The sequence below is a fragment of the Oculina patagonica genome, chromosome 11 (assembly GCF_052425735.1).
Source record: "Oculina patagonica isolate OP01 chromosome 11, crgOcupat, whole genome shotgun sequence".
Lineage (NCBI taxonomy): Eukaryota > Metazoa > Cnidaria > Anthozoa > Scleractinia > Oculinidae > Oculina > Oculina patagonica.
The window spans coordinates 24,045,002-24,066,796 of record NC_135768.1 but is presented as its reverse complement, the minus strand read 5'-3'; the positions used below and the strand labels follow the sequence as shown (position 1 = coordinate 24,066,796).

Below are 21,795 nucleotides of genomic sequence, written 5' to 3'. Positions count from 1 at the left end.
ATCACAAATGTATTTTTTGAGCTAATAATGCATGTCTCTCTGTGTATACAGGTTGGTGTTTAAACTAACAACTCAGCCGACTTTGGGCAGTTAAGAACCCTTTCAAGAAATTTGATCTCCTGAAAGAGGACTTCTCCAAACACAGTTCCAAAGTTTGCGAACGATTGGTGTGTTGACTGTTAAAATCATTCAAGAAGATCTGTGTTTAGAATGTTTTGAAAGTTTGCGCTAAACTTGAGGCAGGTTTGCGCTGTAGACCTCCAATCTATCATCACATCGTTAAAGGCCAAGACACTATGTGCTTTCTCTGTAAGCAAAGGGCAAACTGTTTTAAGATATCAATGCTGCGCAGTGAAAAAAGCGAAATAGAAAAGTTGATTCGGGCCGAAAACTTAGAGAAAGGGATGGCAAATGATTTAAAGAAATTTCAAAGGGACCGCTAGTCATCGGTGCGCTGTTTTAACACCTTTACTACATGTTTTATCCAGGAAAAAGTCTCTCAAATTCGATTACTACGAGTAAAGTGGTTTTCACACATCGTAATATTGCCGCCGCAGGGTTCTGTTTGCCTGAGCTGGGACACATACTGGGGTCATTCGCGGCGGGCGCGGGAATTTTTTCATAACCGCGCGCGCGAAATGCTTCATCTAGTCAGGCCTGATAATCGCGTTCTTAAATGTTATAGCTCGGCTTGCCAAGTATTTGTCAAAACTGTTACGAGAAACGTCGAACTGTTGATTACTTTTAATTAAAAAAGCTGGCAGTTGCAAGGTTGTTGGCTTTCGCTGCCAGCCGATAAATAATTAATTTGACTTCCCTTCTCAACAACCTCAAGTTACTGCAATGGGGACACGGAAAACAATGAATACGTCAAGAAAACTCTTCGTTAAAAATTTATTTCGTTGAACTAACAAACTGCTGTTTGGGCAAGACTGTAAATTTACAAAACCTCTCCCTGCTTATATAAATAATGGTAAATGTAGTGTTAAATACACAGTTGACATGCGAACCGCTAACCACAAGAGCAGTCTCTACCGAATATCTCGGTAGTCTGGAAAATTTTCTCGCTATTCTCTTTTGCCCAGCAGCAAAACGAAACTAAACTATAACGTCTTGACATCTCAACATTTGCTCTAAATTTTCAATTGCCCAAAACATAACTTAAAACGATCACATCTTCTGATTAATTCAGTTTCAAAATATTTTGATTTACACATTTACTCTGGTCAAAATACTCTATAATCAAGTTGAGCACGGCGACTGAATGAAATAGTACAAGCTATATTACACTTTATATAATTTTCTTTAACTTTGATAAAATTCTCTGATTTTTTACGCTAATGTTACGGCTTTCTTTAGTCGAGAGAAAACGTCTATTTGAAATGTAATCAACGAAATCACCTTGGAATTTAAGTATTAATTCGTATACACTGGCAAAATGTATCTTAACAGATAACTCAATTTACAAGGCAGCTCAGAGCTGAGCGCCCGCATAACATAATTTAAGCGTTCAAGGTCCCGAGCGAGGATAAGTATGTCAGCTTATGAAAGGTTTGAAAATCCTGCAATTCCCGCGCAACTGGACGGCGTAAACACACAGCCTTGATAGTACGGACTCGGCTCGGTTGTAATGGGGTTTGAATCGTAGGGTTTTGGCAGTCCTAGAGATGACATTGATGAAGACATTCCCTGCTGGATGGTACGGGCTGAAATGCATTGGATCGAATCCTCTGAGGTCTGCTTCATGGTCGGATGCGATGATATTCTTGATGGCGAATGGATGATTAAATGATTTGTTCATAGACATAGAGCCCATAGCTCCCATCCCCATAGCCCCCATGGCTCCCATTGCGCTCATAGCACTGTAAGGGGACGGTGCAAGAAAGCTTGGTGCTCCTAAACTCTTCTGTCCCTGCATTTTTTGATGGCCATGGTGCATCGACGATACTGCCAGGGCTCAGCAATCCGGGTTTAGGAAGGTCACTCAGGCTCGGCTTTTTATCGGCCTTGAAGCGTTTCTGCCTGCGGAGGTAGCAGCCGTTCTCGAACATATTGCCACAGTCTGGGTGCAGGGTCCAGTAGCTTCCTTTTCCAGGCCTGTCCGGCGAGCGAGGCACTTTGACGAAGCAGTCGTTGAACGAGAGGCTGTGTCGTATTGAGTTCTGCCACCGTTGTTGGTTTTGTCTGTAAAACGGAAACAGGTCCATGATAAATTGATAAATTTCACTGAGTGTCAGCATCTTGTTGGGCGACTGTTGAATGGCCATCGTGATCAGCGAGATGTACGAGTATGGCGGTTTAGCGTGCGTGTAACTGCGCCGGTAAACTTTCTCTTTCGCCTGCTTGCTCTTGCCGTCGTCCATAGGGTGGCCTTGAGCTTGCGGATTTCCAACTCCCATAGCGGCGGCAGGATTACCGGGATTCATTGCTTCCATCATGATGCTGTCTTTCTCTATTCTACGAGCAGGTAGACTGTCTTTAAAACTCTTTGGCAACCAGCTGAATGTAGCTATCGTACAGTCCCGTCACGTCCTTCTACCGCGGAGACCAGCGTAGATTACTCTTTCCTCCTAGCAATAAAGAAGTTTTATTTTTAGTGACAGTTCGTAAACAGGCTTAACGTGACATGTCGCTTAGCTCCTCCCTCGCTATTGTTCCATGGGAAAGCCCTTTGGAGCCTTAGTAGGTTTATTGACATAGGGGCCTTTGCGACCACCCGTGGGGAGACATTTTATTAAAAGTTGTGAGGTCCATTATCGCTTGTCCATCACACGAAGGCCTACAAACAAATTGCCGTTTCATAATTTATGGGCAAATACAATTATTTCGATAGGACACTTTATGGTTCGGTCCTATCTCGTATCCTTAATGTCAACACTATACAAAGATCACCGTTCGTACAGGATAAACTAAACATTAACGGCAAAAGATGCAAAGGTGCTGATATCTTTGAAAAGACAGGAAGAAGGGTTAGATTGAAGCGGTAAAAGCCCTGCGTCATCACACAACACGTTAAAAGCCACGCAATTTGGCATTTGACTGATCGAATCATTCACGTCAAAAACTGACCGCTCTAAAAACCGAGGTCGCTTAACATTCTTTTGGAGGCTAGCTGTATCCTAGGTCCTGACAGCGCTATTGGCCTTCGCAATTAGCATAACAACTGCGAACATAAATTCCACAAACAAAAGCAATTACCGCTGGAAACCTTCTTTAGCAATGTTTTTCTCACTTCTTAGGCACCGGCTTTTTGCCTTATGCGGCGACCAACGGTCGCTTAAACGCTTGTTTTCAGTTTAAAAACAGAATTTTCTGAAATCACCTGCTACGCATTTGGGTAATATTGCCAGGATATGTCCCGATCTTTGTATCGTGTATTATTTTAGGTTCTCGTTATGTGTGTTGTTCTGAGTTTACTCGACTCATTATAATCGGTCCGGGAGAAACGCGCTATGAATGAAACACAAAAACTTGAGTTTCATTTAATAAGTTTTGCTAAACTGCTGTCAAATTCGACCAATAGCTTGGTTGAATTGTCTGAATCGATAATTCACGATCATTTTGCGAGCAAGTCCAAGGGGTTTATATATAATAAATTTGCTAAGGATCTTCTTGTTTATCTCTGTAAAATTGTAGCACGCGCTCTGACTGTGCGATAAAATCTGCGACTTTTTTTGTGGCCAAATGGGCGCGCGTGGGACGGAAAGAAAAATGCAGAATTTTTAGAATCCAATTTCTCATTTCCGGAAACTGAGGCAATTAATTAACAAATTTAGCTCGCGTCAATCATTTCACAAAAGCCATTTCCAGGTGCTTCGAAAGACAGCTGTAGATGTAGTGTGATTATAATGGTAAAAATTTCAAATGACCTACATGTATTACGAACCGCCAATGTTGAATGAATGTGTCAAATGCTCATATCCCCCTTATTTCATGTGGCAAAATAGGGGCTAAAAAAGCTCAAACGCAATTAAAACTACCTTACCACCACAAACTTTCTGTTGCGAGCCAGATTTATCTTCATGAAATGAGCAATCGAATGAGATGAATTATTGACCGACCAACTTAACACTGCTCGCCCTTGCAAACATACATTATTTGGTTGTTTCCGTCTCTTAGTGTTTAAGGATTCTTTTTCTAAATGTTTGCCCCCCAGGATCTCCATCAATATGCCAACATTAAGGAACTTTATTTTGGTAAAGAGACTTTAGAACATCTCACAGGCCAGTGGAGTAGTTTCAATTATGCTCAATTTATAGTGTTTGTATAGTGCCGGCAACATTATCTCTGTGTCGAAATGGCTTGTATTGTATAGTGTTTGCCGCAATTTAGTTTTTATTACCCTATCTGGGTTGCGAAAAAACTGCTTTTGTTTAGTCTAAAGTAGCTTCCTTGATCGCGCATCGCCTCACGAAAGAAAGCAAGACTTTGCGCGCGCGGGTGTAAAGCGAACGGTGTCACAAAAGGATTATAAAAGACTTTAGAGCGACAATTCCTTTAATACTAAGGAATCGAAGGGACGCGCTAAACTTAAAACAATTCTAGGCTATCTAGGCTTTTCAAACAACAAGATCCTTCATTTAATTTGCCACGCTATAAGTTGCCGCAATTCCTTCTATTATGTTGAGCCGTTATTTTAGCCAAGCCCTTTCAATGTTAAAAACACCCCAATTATGCGCGCTTTCTTTAACTGTCGGCTTTCTTTAGAAATTTTAAGTGATGGTTACAACTCTTTGCCATTTCACGCAATAATTGGTGTCCTGGGTTTGAAAAACGTTTATCGATGATTAGGAAAATTTTGCCATCATTCTATTCTTGACTAGTTTGGCTCCTACATTAGGAAGGAATCGAATTTTGCGGTTAAATTTAATTTCTTTGGTCCACCTGTCATCTAGGAGCCGTGTGTTATAACCTTGCTTATGTTGGTTTTTCGCTAATCTCGCTAAACTCTTATCCTTCATTCAATAAGTAAAGGAAGTATTCGACAGCCGACTAGCAATTGATGCGCGACCCTAATTGCAATCATTTCGTCCCCAATTGTCCAAGTTTCTGTAAAGTGTTCATTAATTTTTACGTCCTTCAATGTTAATGCGTTTGTCCCCACCAGCGCTCTATACCGTAGTCTTTCGCCAGCTAAAACAGCGTTTTTGATGAGAATTTTCTTGTTTTCTCGCTTTGTTTCTCGCGAAATAAATAAGATATTTCATTTTTCTAATAAGGAAGAAAGCTGTCAACTTTGGAAAGTGTTCCTTCTGTTTGGAAAATGAGCTTAAATTTTAATATGTCTTCTGTGACTTTCAAAGGTAAACAATCCACATTTGTAGACGGGGAAAGGTTTTTATTATTAAACTTAAGTCGAAATTTCTGTAAGAGTTTTTGCGATCTTGAGAATTATTTGTCTAATTCCGAAATCGGTTAACAATCCAGAATTATCTAATCTAAGTTTATAAATTTTCAAAACTCCAAGCAAACAGCTGAAGAGTTTATATGCATAAAAGGAACAGTATTTTCGTTGTAAGGAGATATCCTGAACGAAAAGTTTTGGCTACTAAGTGAATAATTACGGGGGAAGTAGAAGGTACAAGTTGTCTAAAAAGGGTTTCCCCGAGTCACCGTAAGACCTTGAAAAGAAACCATTGACTGAATTGTTCTGTAGCTTATTTTAGATTATGTTAACATGGTATTTTTAGACAGATGACATGCTTTCTGCACTCAGGAAAAGCAAGAATTCATGAATTCTACGGTAGCTAATTCAAGCTTACACGCGCGTGCTGACAGATAAAGATTCGCAAGATATACAGTTATTTCTAAATATTTGTGGGATCCGGGGAAGATGTCAGCAAGATTATTCAATCCACGAGAATAGATCAGAGGTGTACCTTGAGTTTAACTAGAACACAGTGGATCGACATTCGAAGGAAGTTCGATGTTTTCACATCAGGCATTTGGCGCGCAAACCGATGTAAAGTAAACTATAACTGTTCGTTGATGTCTTCGGACGCAAATAACTACAACTCTATCGGCTTTTGATCTTCAGATTCGATGACAAAAGGTAAAGATAGCTGTTTGCCCTGGGGCGCTTAATTATCAAACACTTAACTGCCTCTTTTAGCTTTAATCCCCTTTACTAACTTCCCTGAACACAAAACATAACAGCTAAAACCTTCAACGCGTTCGCCACAAACATCAGTTTTAAAGCTCATTTTCGATAAATGGCATCAGAGCAATATTAACTGAACTAACAGACTATCGGCGGGCTGATCGTGCTTCAGTTTATCTGTTGTTCAGTTAGCTTTCTTCAGCACACAATCATATCAAATTTACAAACACGACTCAACAAAACAGTTCAAATATTGGGCCGAGTGAAAAAAATTACAACACAACAGGTTATGTAAAATTGCTTGCTTAAACATCACAAATCTATCTACCAAACGAAAACGTATTTCGCCGCGAGAAAAGCGATAGAGTTGTTTACCTTTAGAACCTTAGTTTATCCAATAACGGGAGGAGACATACAGATAACCGTCCTCTATCAGTCTACATTGCCAGCTCTCGCTGCGCTGCTTTACGCACTAGCTAAAGCAGAAACCTTTCATAAGTTTTTTGTCGCCTTGTACAGCTAACTCCAGCAGTCAGCATCAAAACTCGTTGAGTCAAGATTTACTTTGAGCTATGTTTTAGTTTTTTAACTGTTCAAACTTAAACGGCAGTCAGCTTATAAACGTTCAACAACCAACGCACTTCATGTTTACTCTTTCGTTTGCAAGCCTACTAGCTCTCCGAGAAAAAATCTTCGGTGAGAACTTCAGTTTATCAAGGATTCTATACTATCCTATTTTCTACACGCCTGAAACTACGGCAGTTTCCACTCGGGTATCTACTCTCCAATAGTTTTACTCGCGAAAAAAAAAGTCTAGAAATTTGCGCAAAAGTAGTAAGCTTACCTCTACGAGTAAAAGTTGAACTTTTGTAAGTTTTCAGTAAAAGGCGTATAGTCTTTCAGATTCTTGTGCGGTTGACAGAGAAGTCTTGTACTCCTTGTAAGTTGTTAAATTACAACTAAACTCGGAGTCTTAAATGATTCTCTTTTTATAACAACGTCTTTGTGTATTATCCTGACTTCCTATGTTCTCCTCCAATTAAAATTCACAAGCCCCTAAGCAAACTTACTATGCTCACAAACGATTGGTTAATCAAAATCGTATTTTTATGCTAAACATTTCTCTATTCTTGACACTCGGTAAATGTTTGGTTTGTCTCGTATTTTTTACGCATTGTTCCGTCTCTCAGATTTAGCAGTTTGGTCGTTTTCCTGTCAATGTTTCGCTCGGTTGCTTTGTCATTTATTTGTCACGTAATGATTTTTCTCTTTGTCGGCAAAAATTATTTTTGTTTTCAATGAAACACTGGCATATTTGCGGCTCAAACATATTCAAGTGTACCAACAAAGAAAACCGACGTCGAATATTTTCTGCAGATTAGCTAAATAAAACTTTTCTGGCTGTCAGTCACTAAACCTCGTACCTGTAATATTCCAAAAGATTAACCTTCATTTTAACTCACATAATTGAACCTTAGCTGTACAAGCGAGAATGCTCGCGGATTTTCTTTAAAACTCGCAAAAGATTGCTTTGTCGAGTTTTTCCCTTTTCTTTTTCCTTGTTAAATGCGTAATATAACGAGTTAGAATTGTGTGACGGTGGTTTTGTTAAACAAACAGATATATTAAGCATAGTGGTAGTTTGGGATACAGTGGGTCGCTGATACTATTTCATTATTCTTTTCATAAACTCTTTTATGTGTGGTTACCACGATGGGGTGAAAGCAAAATGGTTTTTAATGAGCTTTATAGCCCCAGGTGAACAAGCGATTAAAAAGTCCTAAATACAAAATGTGTACTTGGCGAAATACGAAAGAAAATAAGCAGCATTTGGCTTGAGAAATTTCGTTGCAATTTTAAGAAGATGCAACGTGTCTGTTTGTTTACTTAAATCAGAATCTTTTTTGACGTTTGTGACTGACAGCTCACAAACTCGTGAGAGAAATGTCGAAATAAACCTCAAAAACTTTCATTATCGCAAATTCTATCAACACTGTAACAGTTCCTGAACCGTTGCCCCTAGAGACAAATTTCTTCTCGCCCCCAAGTTCATTCCTTTTAAATTATCTGATAGCGTGAAAAGATTTCACTTTATAAAACGGTTGTGAAATTTTTCGTTACTCTATTTTTTCCACTGAAAGTGTAATTTTTCGACAGTTTACAATTTTGCTAGGCAGTAAAACGATTATTTGTACGATGTCGTGAAAGCTATCTATTTTGTTTTTAACAGCATCGCGATGAGCCTAATCAGGGAAAATTTTCAAGTGTTCGTCGGAAAGTCTGGGAAGATTTTGTTTTGACTAAGTTCGTGCTCTAAAGGTGAAGCTGTGTTATCTTTATTCGCCGCGTGGCGAGACAAAAACGTGTGCTCGGTATTAATCTTTTTTCGCACCTGCTAAAGACAGCTTGAAAATAACCTTGCCTTGAAAAGAAACTCCATTTACAAGGTTAAAGTTTGCACGTACAAAAAATCGCTTAAAACGAAAATGGCTTGCCAAGAGTTCGTTCTAAAAATTCAGCGCAACGATAAAGTATCAGTAAAAAGAAACCCTTGACTTTCATCTCGTATTTAATAGCATTTCCATTGGTTCTTTTGTAACACTGTAAATTACTCCGAATTTTCTAGGAGCAATAGATTAATTTCAGCAGCTTTGTTTCCCACGTTCTACATGTTTTACGGCTTTTTATTATTAGAGCCTTAGTCAAGTCATTGTTATTCCGCCTTGTTCGCTGCAAACAAAGGCTTGTTTACACAGCCTTTCACTCAAAAGACGCGCGGCTAATACCTTGTCGATTGCCTGTGGTAACGAACTTTCCTGACTGAGTAACATGAGAATTTGGCTCCCAAGAACAGCTTGTACATTAGCACGCAATACTGCCTCTATTCTATGGAGTCCGTAAAAACAAGTGCAGTAAGAAGAATGCCTTAGCACCTAAAATTACTTGGCACGAGTAGTGACACACTGACAGCATACGTCGTGAGAACATATCCTAGGAGAAGACCTAAAAACAGATTTACAATCTGGCTCTCTTTGGCTGTGAATGTGTTGTTTTTTTCCTTTAAAACCTTTGCATAATTTTTACTCTATGCACATTTGAGATCGCACGATATTAAACTAAATCAGTGTAAAAGAAACCTTTCCTAAAGCGATTTGAGTGGTTTAAGTCATACGAAGTCTCGTGAGAAGGCAAATAAAGGAAAATAATTTTGTTAATCTTTGCTCTATTCAGCGAGTAAACACGCGATTGTCAAGCCTAAAGATCCTTTGCTATGAGATAAAAGAATACAGAAAAAAGAAATTCACCTGTCCGTGCAGGTAAAGTATACCAAGCATGAACCGAACAAACAAGGAAAATTTTGATTTATTTAAAATTACATCTCAGCAAAGCGAGTAACGAAAAATGAAGGGATGGCTAGAGAAAACAAACATGATATGACAATGCTACATATAGAGTGGAATTAAATACTAAAGCCTCTTATAATTAATTCTTGTCCTCTATTTCGTTCTACTCGCCCGACGGATAGGCACCTTTTTAAAGCCGTTTTAAAATTTCTGCCAGAACAACCTCGTGCAAAAACATCACTTCTTTATTTTGCAAATCAAGGGATTTTCAACAGGTGCCAAACTTATTTGAATACCTTAACCAAAAGTAAAAGAATATTTTATGGGCTTATGCTCAAAGGGCTATATCTCAGTTCTCATTATGCAACTGAAATGTTGAACAATTTCAAAACAAATCATCAATGATTTTAAATTTACCCACGTAAAATATATAGATAACGTAAATGTATATATAACAGTAAACAAACACAAAGATTTGTATCGAAAGTTTACCCAATCTTTTAAAATCCCAGAAAGAAGTGTATCTTCGTTATTCTTTGACAAATACCAGACAAATGAATGAAATTTAAAAAACGGCTAAAAAGCAAGGCCTCAGACATTCATCACAAGTTTAATGTGCATTAATAAAGAAGTATTCCTTTGCTTTTCTAGAACAAAAGGATAGAGCAATTTTAAAGCTTCAATTCAAATGAGCTTCCTTTGATCCAAAGACGATCGCGATTATTTGTTTAAACAGCGTTTTGCTCACGCCTTTCCTAATGAAACTTTAATGGTGTAGTAATAACTTCATTATCAAGCACTGTTAGGTTTCTCATTATTGTTAGGATGAGAGGTGGATGATGTTTCGTGACTTAGCAGGTTAAAATTCTGAGTTTAAATTGATTTCAGTTTTTACAATTACCAATGATATTGGATCTGACTCCGTTAATACAGCTTACTGCCCACCTTGCTGAAACTCTCTAAAAATCAAACGGATTAAAATTTTCAGTTATATACCAAATAGATAGTTAGCTGATAAAATATGGGATCGTAAACTCGCTGAAACAAAGTAATAAACAAATAAGGCTCTACCGCTCGAAATTTCCCATTCTCGTGCCGATCAGTCAAGTATATGCCCACCTAAAAAATCAAAACGATTGAACCACGGTTCCATTTCTCTCACAGTATATGCAAAACAAACAAACGTAATGGTTTGGGATAATTTGTAGATATTTTACTTGCAAAATGACAATTTTTGTTCTCAGCGATTGGCCCTAACAAAACCACATTCAAAGTGAATTCACGATCCCACGAGCATGATAGTTCCTTTTATACCGATCGTGTCGAAAATAAATGATTTATCATTATTATTAGTAAATATTTATTTCTGGATACGTTGTATTAGGTAAACAATTCAAAGAGAATTTAGCTAGGCAATTGACTATTTATGTTGGCAACTTCCTAAGGACGCAGTTACCGTATGCAGGTTGGAGCGAATTTTATAACATTACTCAAAGATTGGTGATGACTGCTACACGAGTAAGCCGTACAATGAATGTAAAACCTCAGTTCAAGAAACTTGTTATTGAACTGCCTCGTGTCGCAGTGAAGAGCATTGTATCAAATTAATTCAAACAAAAAAAAAATTTAACTTATCCACCGTTACGTCACGACACCTCAGGTAATGATATTGATATTATTTTATGTGTGGTGCACGCTGAAACACGCTTAGTTTGTAAAACAATCAGTTCCTTATTTGAATACCGATTCACAAAGAAACTTGCCTGTGGCAAGAAACGTTTTAGTGATTTAAAAAACCTTTGCCTGAGGGGCTCCAGACAGTCACGTTCGTTTCTAACGACTTCCGCAAAAATAAAGAGAAAGCAAAACAACTAATTTTAACCTGAGTTTTATCAAAGTACACATTTACTCTGGTTTTATATACTTTTTGATCGTTATGTTTAACAATGTAAGATTTCTTACTTTATGGAAACATTAACATTATCAAAGATAATCAAGACAGACTACTAAGAATGGTTGATTTTTTAGTTATTCTCAAAAACCTAACTTCTTAAATTGATAGTTAATTGTTTAACAAAAAAGGAAAGTTTGCGAATGTTTAAGCCATTTCTAAGTCTTTAGAAATAGTGCGAAATACCTAGTGTTTCATGTTTGTATGAAACCTTTAGTGAAAATTGTGCGGGAAAATAGAGGGGGGCCAAAAAAAAAAAAAAAAAAAAAAAAAAAAAAAAAAAAAAAAACAACCCCACACACCTTTTAAAAAGAGAAGAGAAAATATAAGTACAACTATAAGTACGATAATAAGTGGATATATCTAACAATAACATACGCGTTCTGGATATATTCACTTTGCAAGATCTTGGGAAAGAAAACATCTTAATTACAAGCAACTCAGGCTAACAATTTATGTGCCAGTAAAATTCGTTTGCCCTGTTCACTGATCAGCCACCCAGTATGTATAAGATCACACAAACATATTTTATGTTTACCATAAAAGTACTAAAAACACAAGCTTCATTCAAATGTTTCCTTTTAAATTACACAAATCGTTGGATTTAGTGTGCTACTTATCAAGTTTCAATTTTCTTAAAAACGGGTCTGGAAGCTCTCTTGGCGTTTTTTGGCCAAGTAAAGGAGAAATTACGATTGCAGTAAATTTGGCAATTTTGCAGTTACCCAGTCTGACAATTTTTTTGTTTTAAAAAAATTGCAAAGATTATATTTGAAGTTGAACTTACATTTTAAGTTGAAATTAAACAGATCAATCAAACTTGGGTCCTAGTGGACTAACCCCTGTCGGGCCTAAACGATCAAAGCTGACATTTGTGCATCAGAGCATCAAACGCAACACGGATTTCTGAGATTACCATTTTATCAAAAGCAATAAGCAAGCATGTATTAAAAGATGTCTAAAACTTGGGATGTGAAATACGATAAATGTAAACTTAAGAAATGGTCCTTTGCATCTATTTTCAGAGTTTGTTTGCAAAATTCAATGTAGCGTTGAAAGTCGATGATTTCCTAGATACTCTGCACGCGTGCCCCATGCGAATAAGTAAACACAAATATTTGCAATGTATGGTATACATAAATATAGCTTAAATTCATAGAAAATATTCTCAAGCATTAAAAAGTCGGTCCTAATAATGTATTCAGTAAAATTTGGCCTTTAAATTTTATGCTCTTGCAGTTTAATTGGCTACTGACAAGAAACTCTGGAGCTTTTGATTTGACAAGTGACAAAAGCGTAGCAACGATTTATATATATACAATTTGCATTTTAAGCTGTTGCCTTTGGGGGAGTTTATGTATTAGCAGGAGCCCATAATAAGCTCCTGGTATTAGCCTTCTATGTGGCCTGAATGGAATAGTTCGCCTGCCAATATTTAGTTATACGGTAAATATTTGTTTATTATTTCAAAACATATAAAGCAAGCAAAGGCATATGCGATAATCCATGTGTTTGTTAGTTGAATATTTTTCCCGATCACAGCGAAATAAATTTTTACTAACCTTTCAAAATTTGAATGAAGCCCGCCGCGTTGTTTGTCTTTGTGCGTAGTGTTTTGAAAAGCGCTCAATAAACAGTAAATCGTTTGTAAATTGCCCGCTCATTAACCAAGTGCGGGAAGCGCCATACCAGCTCTCGAACGCTGTTTGCTCTTTTGTTACCGAAAAGTCAACAAAGTTAACTGTTCTAGTCACGGTCCAATTCTTTCCAAAGTGTGGCTTCTCGACTATTTTTGAGACGTTTCTTGACAACTTCAGAGCAGAACTGATGTCTACTAATTATGTCTTTACAGCCGACCCACGAAAATTGACACACGGCTTTCACTTTTTCTCCCCCGTCATTTTAGGGCCAATGAGTTGGGCGGAGAAAGAAAACAAAAGATAGGCGATTTTAATCACCGTTGAATATTTAAAAGTTCACCAGCAAACCTGTCACGAGTTTCAAAGACTCCATCTGTCCGTTTAATGACAATTTTGCGAGCTCATTTCGATGAACAATTCTTCATTTAGGTTTTTATGCCACTGGCGGGTGTTTAAACTGGTTGCAAATTGTGAGGCAAAAACTTGAAACCGCTCAGCAAAGCAGGTGACAACCAAATCACAGCCAAACTTCCCTCTAAACGTGTGAAGCTAAAATGGTACTTCCTATTGCACATTTTACTTTTATTGTTCCATTATACGTCTTTTGAAAATAACAGACAAAACATCGTGTGAGGAAATTCCTTCGTTACGCTCTCGTAACCTCAAGCGATAGCACTTCACCACATGCAAGTTGATACCAAAGCAGATTTACTCAATGTTTTTACCACCAAAATAGTGCTTTGTTTTGCACAACGCGTTGGCTAAGTTATCTGCGATCAGAAGATCTGTTTCTGAAGTCGACGATAAACACGAACCAATCTGCTTTATTTATAAGTCAATAAAATCTGAATGATAATTCGTGTAAACATTTAGCTGTCGAAAACAGTGGGGAAAAATAAATAACGCGAACAACACTGCCACAGAGTAAACAAATCACCGATAATTGGTCTAGATAAAGAACTTTGAGAAGAATAATGGATTTATTTACTTGTACGTAAAACGTTGCCTCGGGGAACGACAATAATCATTAGTTTGTAATTCTTCCTTTGTTCTCAAGTTTTATACCAAGACAAAAGATGATTTCGTACGTTGTAACACTAAGCCCTAAAAGCGAATATCATTTAGTTCAATGTACTTAATTTAGTATATTTTCTGTGGAGGCTTTAGTTATTCCCATCGCTGCCTATTGCTAGAGCAATTATAGGAAATTTTAGCCAAGTGGCCAATAAATCCAAAAGTTCCAGACGCAAAGTTTCTTTTAGCGGTTATATCAATTCAGTGTAAAACTTCCGGGAATGCTAATTTTCAGCTAAATACACTTCTAAGGAAATACTCTATAACAAACTCTATACAGCTTAGCAAGGTGCAAATTCCTCTGAAACTTAAAACCAAATTAAGGTTTCAAGGTCAACAATACATAACAAACATCTAGTTGTTCACAAACACAAAAACGTTGAGGTTTTCTTTTCAGCTTGTTCCTTTCTCAGTTTGTATATAAAAAATAGAATGTACAATAAAACAAACGAGAAAATACATTATTATGAACGAAAAGAGAGCTATTTGGTCGGCGTAACCTACTTCTTCAGTTCGATTGTTTGCGACGTTTTTGTTCAACTAACAACTTGCACGGAACTACCTGCTTTTTGGCAATTGACACACGCGCTAATAACCGGTTCACATGCTTGCTTAAATTTCACCTGCTGCTTAAAATCTCTCTTTTGTGTTTTAGACTTTTAAAAACTTATTTAAAAACCTTTAAAATTTTGTACTTACAATCACAAACAGCCAGATTATGTCTCCAACGTCCGCGATAAACTTAAACTGATCAGGTATGTTTGCGTTGCGTGCAAACTTGAGCTCGGTTAAATGACTAGTGAGGATTTCCCGGCAGTGAATTTGTTAAATGCGATATCTGCCCCCTTATCCTCCCTTTTGTTTTGTCACTTGACACAATTTAGACAAACCTCATTAAGAAAAATATCCTTAAATGTCTCGGCTAAATAGGTCGTTAAGAAAACGTGTCTTATGATTTTAAAAGTTAGTTCAATAGTTAATACCAACACAAGTGAAACACAAATTATGAAAACTGAACGAAAAACGTTGGAAATTCAGGTTCATTATTTGAACGCTTTTTAAACTATGTTTGAAGCAAAAACTATTTTTCTACAAACTTTTCCTTTAAAGTTCAAATTTTAAAATTCTCCTTTTTACACCCATACACTTCTTATGGTACTTGTTGTGAGAAATTCTTTGGTGATCAGTTTCTTTATTGTTTTGACCTTCAGCCGGGTATACGGTCGAAGTTATAAGGCCACTTTAAATGTTAATTGTTTTGACAGACTTAAGGAAAAAAAAATATATTTTCTTCGCCAGATTCTATATCAACTGTTTTCCACCACAAGTTACAAACTAATTAAACCATTTTTTCGTGGCTTGAGCCTTTCTTTACAGAACACAATCGAAATAGCGAAAAGTCGCGCTTCTTTATAAGCAGATATCTAGAACTTTAGAACACTGGGCTGGCGCGACCACGTGTTATGCAAGTCGGATTCCATTCAAAAACCAGCGCCATTAACACGTCCATGGTGAATGAATAAGTATGGCCACCAAAGATTGAGATAAAAGGAAAATCAATGCAATTCTTTTTACTGAAATAACTTTGTGGTTTTGAAGAAAAACGAGACGTTTAAATGAAGCTTTCAATGCTTCCAGATTAATAAATGTAGCCCGACCAAAATGCGCGGATAAAGAAAAAAAAGACACTTTTGCCTGCAAGACAATTTAAGTCTGTCTGGTATTATTTGTAAAGTTTGCCAAATAAGCCCTCAAGCAAAGGTGAAATGAACCTCAGTGTATTGACTGTAACCTATTTGGTCTAAATAAGCTATTAATTGTAAATGCTTTGACCGTGTTAGTTTGCTGAAATATCAGTTTGTAAGAAAATAAAAAATGGCGTAAATGATAAGCTAACAAACAGACCCGAACCCATAGAAAACATTTCAACAGGACTTTTAACAATCATAAAGGAATAGTTATTTTTTGACACGCTTCACGTACAAATAAAGATGTTATTCTTTTCCTTAACAATGTTTGAGACTGGTAAATAGTTGGATTTCTTGAAGCATTTGTACTGTTTGTTCAGTTTTTCTGGAACAAGGGAAAGCTAATAGTCGGTTCTTGTCTTAACGTACTCCTGTGTAAAGACAGCTTATGTACGCTCTTAAAATCATTAAACAATGTTTACCTTCCCAAGCAAACTAGAAGTCCAATATTCCTGTACAAACAGCAACTCATCAATTGCTTGGCCACTTCCAACTAAATGACTCCTAAACTTAACCCAACGGTCTTAAAACAAATAAATAATTCAAAACTGTGTAATCCCGATTCCCGGAAAAATAATTTGCTTTAAAGGAGTCTAAGCGGGAAAAGACATATTAAACTCGTGTAATTTACAGTTTTCAATACTAGCACTTAAGAAATACGTTTTATTATTATTTTTTTATCTTTGCCATTTACAATCCGTCTCCTTTAATTGTTGTTATTCGACGATGGTGAAAATCGTTTTAACTGTCCAGTATGCTTTTAAGCATCTAATTCATTGAGCCATAGGCAAGCTTTTCATTCTAACATATACAGCTTAGTGTTTTTCGTAAAATAAAGCGAAACAGATTCTTATCATGCGAGTTCAATGGGCCACAAAAAACAATGAACATGTAAATCAAGATTCTCTTGGTAAAATCTTAGAGCCGCAGACGCCGATCAAATAAGTGAGGCTAAAGTCGAGATGGTACATGATCTCTAGAAAAATCAAATAGGATTTTACTGAACGACTTTTTTGTGTTTCCCAGCGGATCACTTTTAGTTGACTGTATTTATCGGCTAAATGTACCGGAGAGTGGACTAGGCAAACATGAAAAGGTTAAAACGAAGATACAATATCGGGGATATTTTGAAATCTGTAAGCGAACTTTGTGTTTTTGCAGGTACATGTATCTACAGAGGCTGCCCTATTAAGAAGAAAAAAAGAATTTTGAATTTTAATGCTTGATATATGTAATTTTTTGTCATGATCAAAAGTTGGCATAAGAAACACTGAATTCGTGATACTTCCAATCCCATGTGGTTCTTTGTTGTTATTTCTGTAAATTTGGTTGTGCAGCAAGACAATATTCCCCAATATTCACTTCTTGATGACTCATCTCACGTTTCTGTTTGACAATTTACTGAGGAAAAACCTTTTGGATGCAGAGGACCACTCAACGAAGAAATAAGCTCTTTGACTTGGATCTCCTGTTTTAGAAATGCAAGTTCTAGACGAAAATAAATACTTCTTTGCCCTTTTGCCATTTTGCAAGCCTTGCTTGCCAATTTAGTTTCAGTTTATTAATATTGTAAGGGGAAATCTTATGTTGGTCAGCCTTTGCCTAGCGGCCCACCGTATTTCTCGTACAGCGCGTCAAATAGTCGCAGCATATGTGATCACCTTGACTCGACAATTATTTGCATTAGAGAGCAACTTTAAAATATTACCTTTACAATGCGATTTAGTGGAAAGCAAAATAATATCATTTGACCATACTTATGTTTTATTTATTTTCGGTCGAGCCCTTAAATGTTTACGCCTTAATTTGTCATATCTTAAAGAGGAAAAAATCTGATAAAAAGTTATATATACAATCAAGAATGTGCCTTGCAAAATATCAATCGAACGTCATTTTTGGTATTTTTAATTATATACATTTGCCAAATACCAACAAAAGTTATTTCCATTGAGTGTGGCCACTTTATTTTAGGCGCAGTATGCAAATGCTTTTTAAATCGTCTATTTATTTTACTCTCTAGAAGATTGACAGCCATTCATACGTTTAAACATTGTTCTTTTCAATTCTTTTTAAACAATAAAGTATTGTTTTGTTTAGAAATATGTCATACTACAGTACCCACATCGAAGGAAATTTGAATTGAATTAAAAAGTGTAGAAAAAATTCTTCGTTCTGTGACAGGCTTCATTCTTTTATGAATATGAGGTGATAGCTTTTCTAGTCAAGGTAAATAAACCATGTTAGTCCTACCAGCAAAATATGTCGGTTATCAAGTCTTTCGCCTTTTTGGGCGTTAAATACCAGTATTATTTTACAGCTTACGGTCATACTTAATAAAGAACGTCGAAAACTACTAGTCTTACACCAAATCGTAAACAGTCAAAATTATTCGACAAAAATTAAAAAAGATTCATAAAAAACATGCTAACTTGTATAAAACAATGAACCTTTTTAAACCGTTGTTTCGAACAATTCGTGAATAAATGTTCACTTTACGACTTACTCCAGAACACAAAAAAACCTAGACTGAACTAAACTTAGAAAGAGCCAAATTTATAATTCATTACTACAGAAAGGAAAACGCGTTTTAAAGTAAAAAATAAGAATTGCTGCAATGACTGACTCTAACACTGATCAATTTATCATAAAAAAACTTCCAAGATGATTCCCATAAACTTTATAATTACTCAAAAAAGACAGTCTGAAAGACTAATTATACACCAACAAGTTTTACATCCTATGTAATCAAAACTAGAATTTCGTCCCAGCCGTTCCTTGCCTCAGTACGGACTCATTGTTTGCGTGGCTATAATAAAGTGCAACTATTAATTTGACTGAAAACAGTTTAAAGCAATATCCGGTGTGTGTTGAATACACTCTGCAAGTGCAATTTGAATTTACATGTTTACCTTTTAAACAAAATCCTGTTAGCCTCCTCGCCCGCGGCCTCTGAATTCTCCTCTCCGATCTTATTAATATTGACAACAAAACAGTTTAGACTGCCTTTTTCGTTTTTTTGTGTTTTTTATTTTTTTTTATTTTTTTAATAGCTTCACTTCTGATCCAATTTCTTCTAGGAAGTAAACTGAAGTCTACCTTACATTTGCTAGTAAGACCTTCCTTTCGGTGTTTTTGTCATTTTGTGCTAATAAGGAAAAACAATAGAAGCGTTTTACCGTGTAATCTCCAATTGATCTTCTTTCGCTACTAAAATTCAGTTTAACTGTTCCAGAATTAATTTCAGTGTGTTTCAACCGCTTGAACAAAACTAATTACAAGGTCAATTTATCAACGACAAAAATATTCTAGTGTATTTTCGGTGTCTATAGAGGTTTAACCTAATGTGGCAAATTGGCGCCAAAATATCACGCGGGGATCAACCAAAGAATATCCACACCCGCCAAGAAAGTCATTTGCTTCTTGTATTTATGAGCACAAAGGCCATGAAAACAAACCCTATTTATTTATGCTTTTCAAATGTAAATTAAACTTTCTCTGCATTAAGACTAAACATAAATACTGAAACCTGAACGTTTTAAAAGGAGTATTGTTATGTTGTTTTATTTCACGCTCCGTGAATTCAAACCATCCCTGGGTGAACTTTGCCTTGCCGCCTGTAGGCGACAACTTTGTCCAAAAGAAAACTGTGGCTTTACAAGATGTTGTAAGGATCCAATTTCTTTAAAGATAATGGAAAAAGGAAATTTTTTTGACGCATTTCTGTAATTACAAGTAAAACGCCGGGAAGTTTAACTAATTACCCGCCATAATTAGGTCGCACTCGGAACACAGTAGTTTTCTTATCACTCCATTGTGGTGGTTTCAAGGACGTCGCCGCATTTGATCCAATACTGATTATATCAAAGCTTGAATTTCAACATTTGAACAAATGAAGGGTTACCATCTTGTTAGTTTTCAATGTGATAAAACAACAAAACTGGCCGTGCACTTTGTCTATTTCTTTGAATTTGTTAGATTCCGGCGCCCATCAAACTAGACAGCCCGCGATCAATGTTTCCCCGAAAGTAAAATTTACATTGTGTACATGCTTGGAAATGTCAGTATGGATTTCACGTCCATTTCGTTGAAATGTTTGATCGATTTTCACTCATTCTCAAGGGCTCTTCAATTCAAACAGATCGGAATTCTAAATTTTGGCCGGCCTTGTCTAATATCTTTATCGAATGAAATTCACATCGGCTTAGACAAAACGCCTGAAATTGACACGACGTTAATTTCAGTAAAGAGTCACGCGAGGTAAATTTTGAACTGTTATCAAAAGCCCGAGAATTATCCTAATTTCCTAGATATTGTTTTCACAAAGCTCTTAAGTCGATTTTACTCAGTTTCCGAAATATTAAAAGTCTTTCTTCACTCCATTTATGATCTGCCGTGTGAAATGAATAAATTGAATAAAGGAAGCACTGAAAGGGGGATATTAAATTTCACAAAACACACTCGCTTCCACAAACAGAGGACCGAATTAAAGTTAGAACATGACACGCCAACGACTTGGAAATTTTTCGAAAAGGAAAAGGAAAAAACCTGACATATCTACTTTTCCCAGCACGAATGAGAGAGTGCTAACCGATTCATTAAGTTAAAATAAATATAACGTTTGTGAAGATCTTCAAAAATGTATGTAGGTTGTTCGATGCATTTTGAAAAAGCAGTGGAATACAATATTAAAACATTGCCCTATTATGTCATCTGACAGCTTCGTGCTCTAGTCTGTCATTCTATAGACACTATATGTCCTTGAAAAGCGAAATTTAAATACGCAGAATTATCATGGAATAAATAGCTCTTTCAGCTATCACATTACACCAACACATGTGTCCAAATGCGTTTCGATATCTCTGACGTTTCGAAAAAAGATTTTTCTCTTCACGAGGTTTTACATTCGAGTCTTCCCTAGCAATTTACCTACTGTATAAAAGAACTCTCTTTCTGTGGATATTGAAGGAGAGGGTTTGTCGTAACTCACTTCACCCAGAGCAACTTATTTTTATGCACGCTACATATAGTGGGAGCCTAATATAGAAATATAACTTTACGATAATGGTCTCAACTTATCTTCTAACGATGTATTTCCTCGTTATATCCAAAACACGTCTCTTTCGCTCGAATATCAAATAACAACAAGAAGTTGCGAACTTTTCCCCAAGATGACTTCGCCGTTTTCCGTCAATTGAATTACAAACAGCAAATGTTTTCTTAGCTAAACGTCTGTATTAAAACAGCGAAACTACAAACATGCCATGAAACGCACAAGACAAGTAAACAAGAAATATAAAGACGAGTTAAGGTAAAGAAAGATAAATATTTGTCGTGTAGTACTCGAATGGAATTTATATGGCCAAAGTAATGTAAACAACAAGCTTCATCTCACCTCTTAAACGATCAAGGTTGACAAACAATTTGAACAGCTTGAAAATATTTGATCTTGAATCCGTGAGGCCTGTGAAAGGAAGAATAGAACTTAGTTGAGTTTTGTACAAAAAGTGACATATAAATTCGTTTGATCATTCAATCCTCAAAAACCTGCCTGGTATACTCGACGATATGTAAGGATCTGAGTACCTGTTTCCCTATTTGAATGACATATTTACAAAGCATTTTCGCGGTGATTTGTGGGAACGACTGAAAGAAGGTGAATTCTGGGTAGAAGCTGACTGTAATGAGAGATTCATCACCTTATCGACTGGTACAAAGTCTCCCGTATTTAACAGAAATATTTCCAAATGTACTTTCCAAAATATTTGGAAAACTAAAGCAGAGCCAAAACACCATTTATTGGGGAAAATAAATCCAATTTTAAAAACCTAAAAGTAAACACAATCCGGAAAGGAGCAAATATAAATTTTCTTTTGCGTTTGTAAATATACACATTTATAAATATATTTGGAAAAAACCCAAGCAGTCAAGGTTAACACTA

At 36.4% G+C, this 21,795-nt stretch overlaps 1 protein-coding gene across 1 annotated transcript; it reads right to left on the bottom strand.

Annotated features, from left to right (window-relative positions):
- Positions 1 to 880: 880 nt before the first annotated feature.
- LOC144629910 (hepatocyte nuclear factor 3-beta-like) lies at positions 881 to 21,353 on the bottom strand. Its single transcript, XM_078488156.1, is given in 4 exon segments — positions 881 to 1,689; positions 1,691 to 1,951; positions 1,953 to 2,570; positions 21,250 to 21,353. Coding segments are annotated over 3 exon segments (894 nt in total). The 5' UTR covers positions 2,439 to 2,570; positions 21,250 to 21,353; the 3' UTR covers positions 881 to 1,542.
- Between the last annotated feature and the right edge of the window lie 442 nt (positions 21,354 to 21,795).